The sequence below is a fragment of the Podarcis vaucheri genome, assembly GCF_965113315.1.
Source record: "Podarcis vaucheri genome assembly, chromosome: 4".
NCBI lineage: Eukaryota > Metazoa > Chordata > Lepidosauria > Squamata > Lacertidae > Podarcis > Podarcis vaucheri.
The window spans coordinates 45,272,513-45,285,143 of record NC_138762.1 but is presented as its reverse complement, the minus strand read 5'-3'; the positions used below and the strand labels follow the sequence as shown (position 1 = coordinate 45,285,143).

At 45.2% G+C, this 12,631-nt stretch overlaps 1 protein-coding gene across 4 annotated transcripts in view; it reads left to right on the top strand.

The window, feature by feature from the left end:
• Window positions 1–8,043: 8,043 nt before the first annotated feature.
• The window catches only part of CADM2 (cell adhesion molecule 2), a 372,199-nt gene continuing 367,611 nt past the window's right edge, over window positions 8,044–12,631 (top strand). For all 4 annotated transcript variants that reach the window (XM_082220768.1, XM_082220770.1, XM_082220769.1 and 1 more), the window contains exon 1: window positions 8,044–8,718. In XM_082220768.1, coding sequence (XP_082076894.1) covers window positions 8,658–8,718 — 61 coding nt within the window. In that variant the 5' untranslated portion in view covers window positions 8,044–8,657. The remainder of the gene's footprint in view (window positions 8,719–12,631) is intronic.

Below are 12,631 nucleotides of genomic sequence, written 5' to 3'. Positions count from 1 at the left end.
TCAGAATTCCATTGCAAAGCATGTATTATTGACAAGTTATCCACATTACGTACCAGCTGAACTTGTGTGAGGCTGAGTAAAAGAAGATATTCCAATGTCTTTGTTCTACTCAAATTACCTTTCTCTTAATAAACAGCTATTGTGAAGATTTATAATTATTTAATTAACCTACTTCACTCTCTTTGAAATGCGATAACTATTACTTCATGAGGCAGATCAGACTTGGCCAGGACAGGAAACAAGATTGAGAAAGCACTACTTATGGCGACAAGCAGCCATGTATACGATATACTGACTTATGTTTCTTACATATAACTACAAAAGGGCATGTAGGCTTGCTATCATTGTTTGTTTTTTTGTCCTTATCACAACTGGGGGGGGGGAGGGACAGGCCAGAAACACAGTCTCTGAACACAATCTGAATTGTACCATAAATAAAAGGATTTCAGAAAGAAAAGGCTGGCTAATGATCAAAAGAGTCACTGTCAGCTTTCTCATGGCTGGCTGGAAGCCTTCTGTATTAAAGCTTTGTGAGATCTGAATGCAAACCCTAACACTCTGTTTTCAAGATTAGAGGTTATGTATTACAAACCAGCAAGCACTGAACAAAATTACTGTAGATTAAGATTCCATACATTCTTGTGTTTTACATTGCAAATAAGTAATTATTATTAGGATTGTGCCTTGCAACTAGTGTTTGGGTAGAAGAATGTTTGGGAAGGGGAGGAGAACACCATCTAGGCTGACCTATCCTGGTTTCCCGATTACTTAATTTATAGTTCATTCAAAATAGCACTATTAATTGGTGAAATGAATTTAATGAGAATTTAGTGTGTTTGTTTCCATCAGCGTCAAGTATATTAGGCATAGGATAAGCACAAACTTGTTGCTTGTTTATTTCACAAGGATGGCAGTTGTTATTTTAATGCTGCTGCTTAAAAGCAGCTTTCTTTGTTACAGATGTAGCAGGAAGGATTTCTGTCACCTTCTAAATAAATATAAAGTATGGTTTTATTAAAAGCAAGAGAAAGTGTTTCTTCCACTTCTTGGCATAGGAAGAAGAAGAGAAATTATACCCACAGAAGGTATTGCCATGATGATTAATAATATGCTAATGTAATAAGCAATATACATATGACAAATAAATCTGAAAAAGATATAAACCACCACTGTGGGGAAATGAATGTGCAGAGGGTTCAGGCCAGGCTCATGCCCAAGGCCCTGCTCCTATTTATTATTTAAAGCTTTTCTATCCAGAGGCAATTGTACAGCCACTTGGGGGGGCATTAGACATGATGTTGGAAACATCCCCTTTTGGCAGGGGCGTAGGAAGGGGGGGTGGAGGACGGTCTGCCCTGGGTGTCATCCATGAGGGGGGTGACAAAAAGGCACACCACCGGGGGCTTGCTCCACCGACCCCGCTCTGGGCTGCTCTGGGCACCCACGCCACTAACTCCGCCACTGCCTTTTGGGGCAAGGTACTAGACAGAGTTGTGGAGATACAGCTGCAGGATTTCTGGAGGAAACTGAGTATCTAGACCCATTTTAATCTGAATTTGGACCCAGGTTTGGAACTGAAGCTGTCTTGGTCACCCTGATGGATCACCTCTATTGATCCATCACTGGAAATATAGCTTCCATGAGATGTGATTCTCCCCACACAAACAGGTAATTAGCTGGTCCTGTACATTGATTGTCAGAGAACCTTTCTTTAAACACTACACACACCAAAATAAGAGCCGAAACTGTCATAGCTGGCAACCAGCCTTGTGAGAACACTGCTGGGTGGATGTAGACTGGTTGGTGTCCTACTGTTAGTCAGCATGTCACAGCGTTTGTATTTGTGTATTTGTGATTGTTTGTATGTATATCCATATTAATGGTCTGTGTTTGCATGTAGCCTATTTATGTTCACATTTTGCAGGTGCAAAGCTGTGCACAATGGAAGGGTTCACAGTCCTATTATTAATAATGAGAAGAACTGCTCTACTCCTACAGATATTCAGTAGGTATGGACTGTATGATCTGCATTGCCCTGACTCTGTGACACACATGCAAATTTATATTTGAATCATAGAATTGTAGAATGGGAGGAGACCCTGAGGTTATATCTAGTCTAACCCCCTGAAATGCAGGAATCTCAGCTAAAGCACTCATGACAGCCATTCGACCTCTGCTTAAAAACCTCCAAGGAAGGAAAATCCACCACCTTCTGAGGGAGTCTGTTCCACTTATAAACAGCTCTTACCATTAGAAAGTTATTCCTGATGTTTAGTCAGAATTCCTGACGTTTAGTCAGAAGTATCCTTTCTTGACACTTGAAGCCATTGGTTTTGGTCCTAGCCTCTGGAGCAGGAAAAAACAAATTGCTTCATCTTCCATGTGACTTTTCTTTAGATATTTGAAGATGGCTATCATACCTTCTTTCAGTTTCCTCTTATCCAGCCAACACATACCCAACTCCCTCAACTGTTCCTCATGCAGTTTGGTTTCCAGACCCTTGATCATCTTAGTCACCCTCCTCTGCACATGTTTCAGTGTGTCAATCTCTTGTCCTTCTTAAATTGTAGTGCCCAGAACTGGACAAAGTATTTCCAGTGTGGTCTGACCAAGGCAGAATAGAATCAAATTAGCTTTTCTTTTGCTGCAGCATCACACCATTGACTCATGTTAATCTTCTGGTCTATTAAGACCAGTGGATCCTTTTCACATGTACTACTGGAAAGCCATGTGCCTCCCATCTTCTATTTGTGCAGGCGGTGATTCCTGTCTAAGTGCAGAATATTGCATTTACTGCTATTGAAACATATTAGCTATGTTCAGTGAGGCTAAACCAGTGCAGTTGCACTGATGCATTTGTGGTGCCCTGAGTTGTTTCCCCAACACAATAACCTGTGTCCTTTGCTGCATGTGTGAAATACCATGACTATTTACACCATTTTACCATGTAACAGCCCTGTACCCTAATCCTATGCATGTTTACCTACAGAGGTCCCACTGATTTTACTCAGGGCTCACTTATAGGTAAGGATGCCTAGGATTGCTGCCACAATAACTGATTCTGTCTACCTACCAGAGAGTTGTTGGTCTCCATTAACCTTGAACTTGAGGAAGTGCACCTTACTCCTCCTCAGCTCTAATGCCAAACTTTTCATACAAAGCTACTTTTCCTGATTCTATTTACATTCCAGAGCTGTGGCAGGTGAACGCATTGGTCACTGGGCCAAGGATAAATGACAGTTTTCTTCCTGTAGTCAAGTTAAAATTTATTTTTAATGGATCACTGGGATGAGTGCATGTTTACCAAGCAGCAAAAGAAAAGTCAAGGGGACATGATATGGATGTCACTCACATGGGAAGCAAGGAATGACCAGAGAGAGAGAGAGAGAAACTTACTGTATTCTTGATCCCAGATACATAAACAAAAGAGAGTCTCCTATTCTCTCAATATAATGATGCCAAATGCATCACACAAGTGATGTGCACCTTCTACAACTATAAATACCCATGGCACCCTGCTCCATTTCCCTGGGACCATGGACCACATGGCTAGCACTGTTCTCCCCTACCCTGGATCTGACACATAAATGCTTCTGAGGCTGTTATTCTTATTCAGGGTGAATCTACCATTGTTACCAATAGATGCTTCATTTCTAGGATGAACAGCAAGCTTGAGGATGCAATATTTATCAGAAACATGAGGGTTCAAGTGGGAGGAGGCAGCTGTTTTCTCTTCCCCACATGCCGTGGTTTTGGAGAACCACCACCACCTTGGCACACACACAGTGACTATTAACAGTTAGAAAAACATTCACTTACTTAGCATCAAGTGTAGTTTGGCCCTTTGCGCAAGATGGCAAAGATTAAGAAGATCCTGGGAAGCTTTGGAAGACTGAAGTAAAAATGAAGTTAATAATGATGATGATGATGATGATGATGATAGTAGTAATAGTAATAGTAATAATAATATGCATTCATCCCCTCCTTACTATTTCTTGTTCTTATTCCCTATCCTTATCAATTTCTGATCTTTTATCCCATTCCTTATCTTCCTAGTAATCTGTTTTTAAAAGAAATCTAGATTTTTGGGGGGCAAGGGGGATTCTGCAGAAGCCAAATAGTAACACAATTTAATCATTAGACATCTCTTTACCACACGATAGTGGTGTTACTTCATTTTGTGAAGCCCATGGATTTTACATGGATTTTACTGTATGACAGGTTCACAGCCTATTGATTAAGCACTTTATAAGATGCACTTTAATGCATGACTTTAATTGTTTGTGTGCATGCATGTGAGAAAGCAGGGGGAGAGTAAGGTTTCATTAAAAAAAAGTCTTTGGTGCCCTTAATGCATGAACTAAATAAAATCAAATGTCATGGGCAATGTAGAATGGTTCAGACAAGGACAAGGCCAATAACAATGGTTTACCTGTATTGTGCACACAGGAGCAGTCTTGTATTATCAGGTGATTATTTCAAGGCAAACACTTGTCAATGTCCAAGATACATACACTGGCATCAATAATTAACAGAAGATGTGACCTATCCAATGTACCTCACACCTACTGCTTAGTGCTGATTGCTACACTATTTCAGTAAGGTAGAAAAGAAGTCTGCCACATATCAGGACTTGGACCATAAAAAATCAAGCTACAATATAGCTACAATATGCTGAGATTATTGAACAGAGAATATTAAAAATAAGCCTGCCAGGGAATGTATGGGCATTTTGAAAAGAATCATCTGTGAGGATCCACAACTACCTTTAGCAAGAAGATGACTTTCAAGAATTACTGGCCTGAGGCTTACTAAAATGAAATTATGCTAGTGAGACAAAGAATGAAGTCTATTTAAAAAGCTACATTAATCCAACTCCAGAAATGGTTGTAGAACTTAACTCAACAAAGCATGTCATTCAGAAGGCAACTAGATAATGAGCCAGCCAAACTGCATCTTACACAGAGAATCCAATAGGATAAAACAAAAAAAAAAAATAAAGTGGTTCATGTTGTGAGCAGAATGATACAGTGAGTTGTATATTTTTGAGACTCTCAGAAAGCAGTCAATGAACTGCTAGATTTGCATACAATAAATTTGTTCAGTATGGAGCATCCTGAACAGTGATGCACCAAAGACTGCTTTGCAAATGGCAAAGGACCTGGAAAGGATGCTATTCAAGCTGAACAGTAGGTGTGGAAAAGTCACCATGTTATTAAACATCTTTTACCTCTGTCCATATTGCTACATAGAAAAAGTAGAACAGGATATACTAGGTGCCATTACTAAAATAAGAACAAAGAAATATATGGAGGATTCTAATCTTATAGAATGGAATTCTCTTGTCAGCAGCATAGGCAGAGTATTATTTACAGAGAGATCCCCCTTACATTGGGCTTGCAGGGAGAGCATTGGAATGAGAGGTGTTAAGGGTGCCATGGACTCAAAAAGCTTGAAAACCCTTGCTATAATTTATTGTGTTTATATGTTTTGAGATATGCTACAACTTCGGGCTGGTTCTCATGTTAGTTTGTACTCAAATATCATTGGCATCCATTTATCCCAAGACAATGAAGGAGTGCACCTTTGGGTGAGGTCAAGCTGTTGGAGGTTACAGTGCCTGCTGGGTCTGTAGAAACTGATACAGGAAGACATGTTTTGTGGCAGCTGGGGCAGATGAAGGCATCCAGTTGTGCTGCTGGTGCGCTGCAGCATTCCTTCACTCTGTGCTCCTCCCGGTGGTCATTGCTACTCTTGTCACAGCTTTGGATGCACCTGACTGTCTCCAGGCAATGTTTCTGGCAGAGCATGTCCTTGCGAATTTTGCCATCTTCCATTCTGTGGGCATGACAAAGCCAGCATAGACATCACTGAGACAGGAGAGAGATGTTGGCTTGGGAGAGAACATCTTTGTTTGAGACTCTGTTATGCCATGTGTTGCTCAAAATCTTCCTGACACAGTGCATCCAGACATGCACCCACAGTGACAATGAAAATGTGCTTATAGGTGCATATCTCTTGTGCAGATTGTGTTGCTTGTGTTTCTACTGTCAAACTATTCTGTATGCACTTCAGATACAGCATGTTAATTTGCACTCTGCCATTCCATTATGGACAGCCATAGCTATCTGATATACTGGGATTCCAATATCATTGATGTTCATCCCTGAGCATTAAAATGGCAGGAAAGTGCAGTAGCAGACAATAGGATCCCCACACTACTGTATCAATACCGTTTTCAGTGTCCCAAGAAATCTCACAGCAACTATGATCATGAGGAAGAATAATGTTGAGAAGAAGGCATAAGCTTCAAAACAATTATTTTGTGTGTGGGAACATTCCCTAAATGTCAGTATAATATGTGCAATTGGCTTCATATATCCACTTGAGGGATGGACAACACATTCCACGGTTGTTGCTTTTTTGTGTTTGTTGGTGAATGTTTATTTTATTGGTGAATTAGGCACCTATTTTTACATTTGGATTGCTATTTTTAGTTTACTGTCAGTTGTCTTGAACACCAAGATACAAATTTAATAAATTTATGCAGTATTTAGAGATTCTTCTGATTAAGCAGAATGAAGGAAAAAAATGGATACAAAAGGATTTCTATGAAATCAACAGTGCCCAGTGCCCAGTGATACTGGAAGAAGATAGTGAAGCCCACTGTAGCGGGAGCCAGATTCAATAATAGGCAACAGCAAAGCATGACAGTGGAGCCTAGTTTTGTCCCTGGCCTGCTGAGTTATACAAGAGCAAACGTGACACGAAGGAGGAGCTGAAATCCAGGGCCCCCTCCTGAGCTGCGTGTAAATCAGAAGGGAGGCAGGTGGGAGCAGACAGAGGCCAACCTGACGCTGGGGGGGGGGCGTCCTCCATTTGTCCCAGTGGACCAGACTGCACCTCTTTAAATCCTTCACGCCAGTGTAAATCCAAATTATGACTCCACGGTGAAGTTCCGGAGGAGTAGCAAGAGCATCGCAGAAATGTAACTTTAAGTTGGCAGCAAGTCCACGCCTTCATACCTACATGGGCGTGAGAAGCGGGATGGGGGATACAGGCGAAGTTAGCACGCGAGGAAAGGATCAGCAGCGCGGCGTGAGAAGGAGAGGATCGGCGGAGTGCGAGTGCTGTGCTTTCTTCCGGGGTCCGTCCCTGCGCAGTTCATGTCCGCTCCCGGCATTTCTGCTGCTCCCTGGTTCTTCCACACGTGCCTCTTACTTGTTTGGCAATCTGTCATCCACTGCCGCGCCCCGCACCTCCCCAGAGCTGATTGGATCCCGTCTGCCGATCAGCAGTGCCCGTAGTCTTCTGCCCGTCCCTCTCTTTAGCTACGCACATAGCGAATTATCCTTGTAAGAATCGGCTGCTGCTGCCGCTGCTGGCTGCCTGAGTTGTGACCCATTTTCCCAAGCGCTCTCTCGCACGCACGCTCTCGCCGCCGCCGCCGCTGCTTTCAAGCGGGCGCCGCCTTCAGCCCGCCGGGTGCTCGCAAGTCGAGAGAAGCGGCCACTTTCAGAACTACCTTTGGACAGCGACTTCCCTCTTTCCACCTCCCCACACCTTTTTATTCTTTTCCCTAAACCGCTCATTGGCTGGCAAGGAAACACCCCGCTTGCATTCCTCATAGGCTCAGGCAAATGCCAGTCCAAAGTTGAGACAAAGAGGGCGGGCGCTGCAAAGCAATAAGTCCCCTTCACACGCGGACACCCCCCTCCCCCCCCCGCCGTCCCCAGAACTCACTCATCAGCTTTCCTCTTGCATCGGTGCTGCCCGCTGACAGGTTAGCAGCGCAGGATAGACCCTCTCCTATTGGAAAGCCGCAGCTGCCTGTCAGGCTCGGGCTGCGAAAGGGGGAGGACGCTAAAGAGAGCGTGGCTGTGCAAAAAAATAAAAAAATGTGCCGGGGGGGTAGGTCCAAAGCCCAGCGAGGGGGCGTGGCCTGGCAAGTTAGAGGCGCGGCTATTCAGAGAGAGGGAAACGTGCCGGGGAAGGGGGCGGAGTCCTCTAGGAGAAAGGAGGGGTCATTGTGGCGGGGGGAGGGAGGAGGAGGAGGTGCGCGCGCTGAGATTGCCCTTGTGTCTAGAGCTGGGAAAGCGGCTGGTGTAGCGGAGCAGTCTCCCTGCGAGCTGAGGTGAGAGGCAGCGTGCGAAGCAGCAGGAAGGCGAGCGCCGCAGCTGCCCGCCCGTCTCTCCTCAGCACCCGGACCGGCCGGAGAAGGGGCGGCCGAAGAAGGGAGCTTTGGCCGGTGTTTTCAGAAAGGGGCAGCCGACTCCTGGCGAGGAAGAAGCGAGGGAGGAAGTGTGCAGCCGCGTGCTCCCCACCGAGGGAAGGACGGGCTTGGGGGGCGAACTGAGGAGGAGGGCGAAGCCAGCCGCCGCCCCCCGCCCCCATTGCACCCCCGCGCGACCCTGGTCCTCCTCTTCACCCCGCTGGATAGGCTGAGGGAGACACTGCGGCGGCGGCGGCGGCGGCGGAGGCGGCTCCTGCTGGGGGGAGGACGAGCCCGGCGAGAGGAGGAGGAGGAGGAGGAGGAAGAGGAGAAGAAGAAGAAGAGGAAGAAGAGAGAGGGAACAGCGGTCGCAGCAGCAGCAGCAGCAGCAGCTGCTGCGGGATTCTCTGCCTCGCGCCCAACCAGCCCGAGGGAAACCCCCAGGATGCGGCTGAAACCGAGCGTCGTCTTGCGCTTATACAGCCTCTGCGGGATCCTCATACAAGGTACCACCCCCGCCCGTGCCCACTTCGCCGCCTCTCGGCCCCCCGCTCGCGCCCAACTTCTGGCTGCGACGTGCGTGCCAAGGCTGAGGAGGGGTCGTCGTGGGGCCGGAGGGGCACCCTGTGCTCTTTCCTCGCCGCCTTGGGAAGACTCCTCGCTCGACCTCATTCCCTCCTCCTGCGCCTCCTCTCCTCCCCCCCCCCACACTCCCTGGAGACTTGCCCCCAGCCTGCCCCTCATTTGTCTTCGCATCTCTCGGCTCCCCCTCCCCCCCCTTGCCCGCCCGCAAGCTCCTTTCCCTCCCGTCTGGGTTCTCTAATCCTGGGCTTCCTTCCCCCTTTATCTCTTCCCTTCGCTTCCTCCTGGCTTCCCATCCCTCCTCTCCTGTGCGCCCCCTCCCCCGCCGTCTTTCGTCTATCCATCACCCTTCGGCGCTCTCTCTCTCTCTCTCTCTCCTCCTCCTCCTCCTCCTCCTCTTCCACCAGCACCTCCTAGCCTCCAGCCCCGCCACTTGTACAGAGCCTGCCATCCTTAAAGTGCTGCACAAACATTAATCCTTCCCTGCCCGCTCCTGAAAGTCCTTCCCTCCCGTCCCCTGAGAGTCTTGCAGCAGCACCCCCCTCCACCTCGGTTTCAACTCCTCGTACCCTTTCCCTCCAGCCACTCTTTTTCACCCCATCGCCTATGTCTATAAAAGTGAGAAGGGCGATGCAGCGAGAGGAACAACGTGGGCACTGCAACACCATCCCGTGGGGGGGGGGGGAGGAAGAGAGAGTAAAATGCTTGAAAGCTGAGCACTGGTAAAGAGGAGGCTCGAAGAAGGCTGTACATGCGTGGCTTACTGGAGACTTAAAGATGTGCAGAGCTAGGTCTCATAAACCTTTATTCTTTATCTCTGCCCACCCCCCCCCCCCGCGCGCACCCCACCTCAGCATAACCTCCAACATGGAATGCATCCTCACAGCCCCCTTTGAGGCTGGATTATATTTGTCCCCTTGTTCCTTATGTCTGCACCAATGGCTCTAATCCTATGCCTCACAAGTGAAATGTAACAATTGTAGTGGCGCGCAAAGGGGGGGGGTGTACAAGCGACTGTCGTTATGCAAATGGATGGTTGTGGAAATATGGGGATGTAAAGTAGGTGGTGGTTTATTTCCAGCTCCCATCACCATCTCCCTCACCACCCACCACCTTGAAAATCAAATTAAATCAGCAATGTGTGTTAGGGAGCCAGCCTAGAGATTCCGTTGTTCCTGATGCTGTTAAGAGAATGTGGTCATGGTGCTGGAATGTGCAATGAGGGTAATGGATGTGCGTGCCTGTGTGTGTGTGAGAGAGAGAGAGAGAGAGTGTATGTGTGCCTTTATGGCTGCAGTGTTTGAGTATTGAAGGGTGGGGGGAGAGATGCTATTGCTACCCCCTTCCCTTTCCCACGGGCAGGGGAGGATGGGGTAGCTAGATACCCAAATGTGTCAGGACGAAGGACTCCAGAGTCTTAAGAATCATCTAGACAGCTTTTGGAGGCTGTAAATGAGGTCAGCAAGCACCAGCAACTTCCCCATGTTTTTCTCAGGATGGTTGGCTTCCCCACCCCATCAGGATGGCCGGGGGCAAAGAATTGTCTCAATCGTTCTGTGTATAGGGAATTCAGAAAGAGCCAAGTGTGACCTTGTGGCATTACCCCCACCGTCTTCTTCAGTAGCAGTGTTATAAAGTTTATTGTATTTCATGCCTCCGTGCACTTGCAGTAGCATGAGATGAGGTCTCAGAACAGGCAGGGGAAGCTTTTTCTTCCTACCCACCCCACCTCCGAAAGGAGAGGTAACCTTTTAAGTGAGTCTGTGACTGTTGTATTTTGAAGCCTGCAACCCCTGCTTCATCTTCTGAGCAAGCAGGATTTTTAAAAAGCAGTGCTGAAAGGAGGTGGAATGATTTCATTTGGTGGCTGCAATGATTTTATACGGTTGGCTATTTGCTTTCCTTACCGATCTGTGTGAGCTGCTGGGACTGGCATAGTACAAGGAGCTGCTGTGGTGCTACTGTGTGGGATTATTTATTGGGGAATCTGGCAGGTGGCACATGTAGAGGGTTGCCTCTCTTACTGTTAAATTTCCATGTGAATTGTTGGTTCTCTTTGCTGCAAAACGGGGAAGCTCCCTTTATTGATTTTTCTTATCAGTATGATTATGGTTGCTACTGTTGAAGGAAAACTTGATATTTTTAGGATGCTGTCTGCTGCATTCAGTGCACCATGTGTTTAATAATAAACAGTCAGTGTAAAATCTTATTTTTCTGCCTAGATTTGTCCATTTTTTTAAATAACAGAGCAGTTCAGTGGTTGTGCCAGGAAAAAGATTGCACCACTGCAGGCAGCATCAGGTAACAGAAAAATGCCATGCATTTTTGGTTGTGTGCATGAAGGTAACCAAGCTGGGCCTTTTCATATAGGATAGAGAATGTCATATTTCTTGTTACATCACCTACATGGTACTTTCCCTATATTTAAAAAATGTGGGGTGTTCTCATTTTTGGGTAAACCTTCTCTTTTTTATTTTCAGCAACAGCTGGCAAGAAGAACAGCAGCTCAAACATTCAGTCTTACAAACTGTAGCTGAGAAGGCTGCTTTTAAAAACACTTTGCCTGGCCTTCCTCTTTATGCAACTGAATATTTCTGCATATGTAAGGGACTGAGTAGTGTGCCCTGTTTTGAGCCCTCCTTTGTAGGATTGAAGTCAAACAATGATCGCACAGGAAATAAATGCACATTGATAAGGACAGTATAGTACATCCAGTAGGTGCATTTTTAGACACTTCCTATTATGCTGATAACTCCATAGTCTGCCTCCCCTACAACTAGTTTGATATTAACATCAGGTTTGGCTAATGTACTGTGGACACTATTATTCTTGTATAGAAAATACAGCTAATTCTGCCAGATTAATTTGCTTTCTAAACTTTCCATTTTATCAGTTGAAAGTTCCATTGGCCTTTCCTTCGTGCGTTTTGCCACCCCACTATAGTAGCTGTTCTGGAGGATGTGTTTTCTATATAAAGAGTGAAACAACTCAAATCTACCCCAAATCTAATTTTGCTAGTAGATGCCTAGTAAAACAGTTCAACCCCCCCACCTGAAATCCAAATCTTTGGTATGTGTGGTAAATCTGTATTATTATTATTATTATTATTATTATTATACTTTTAGAAATGTGTAGTGTACTGGTATAATCTTGATTTTGATTTGGGGCTGCAAAATCAAGGTGGTCAATGTGGAAATCTGGTTTTATTAGAACCACCTCTCTTAACCAGAAGGCCAGCTATGACAATCAGTCAACACTATGAGGAGATAATGGGTGCTCAGCTTCTGGAAAGACTGACAAAGCCTTTTAAGTGACAGGTAGCATTTGTAGAAAGTATAAAATACATACTTAAATAACTTCATCACATCAGTTAATGATATTGGTATGGATAAAAAAAATATGACAGTATGGTTTTTGTTGGTGAAGCTAGGGGAAGCATTCTTTCTTTCCTAGATTTTAATATGAATGTGTAGATAGTTTCTTCCCCCATAATTGCAGTGAATATTCATGATTATGTGAGTGTAGCCCCACCCACATATCTCAACCTAACCATTCTACAGCCTAAATTTTATTTTCCCCATGGTGACACTTAAGCTTAGCATATATTATTTTGGTTTTATAAATTTGCAAAGCAAAATCATTGGAATTGCTAGATATTTTACCAACTCTATAAAATCAACCATAAGCTCACTTGCATAAACTAAAACCAGTTGTTAGGTAAGTAGCATATTTCCATAAGCTGTGTATTGCATAATATATACTATGAAATTGCAGCAGTAAATATATTTTACTGTACTTCATATGTACAGAAGTGCTAGAATTGTAGCTGCTGTAGCC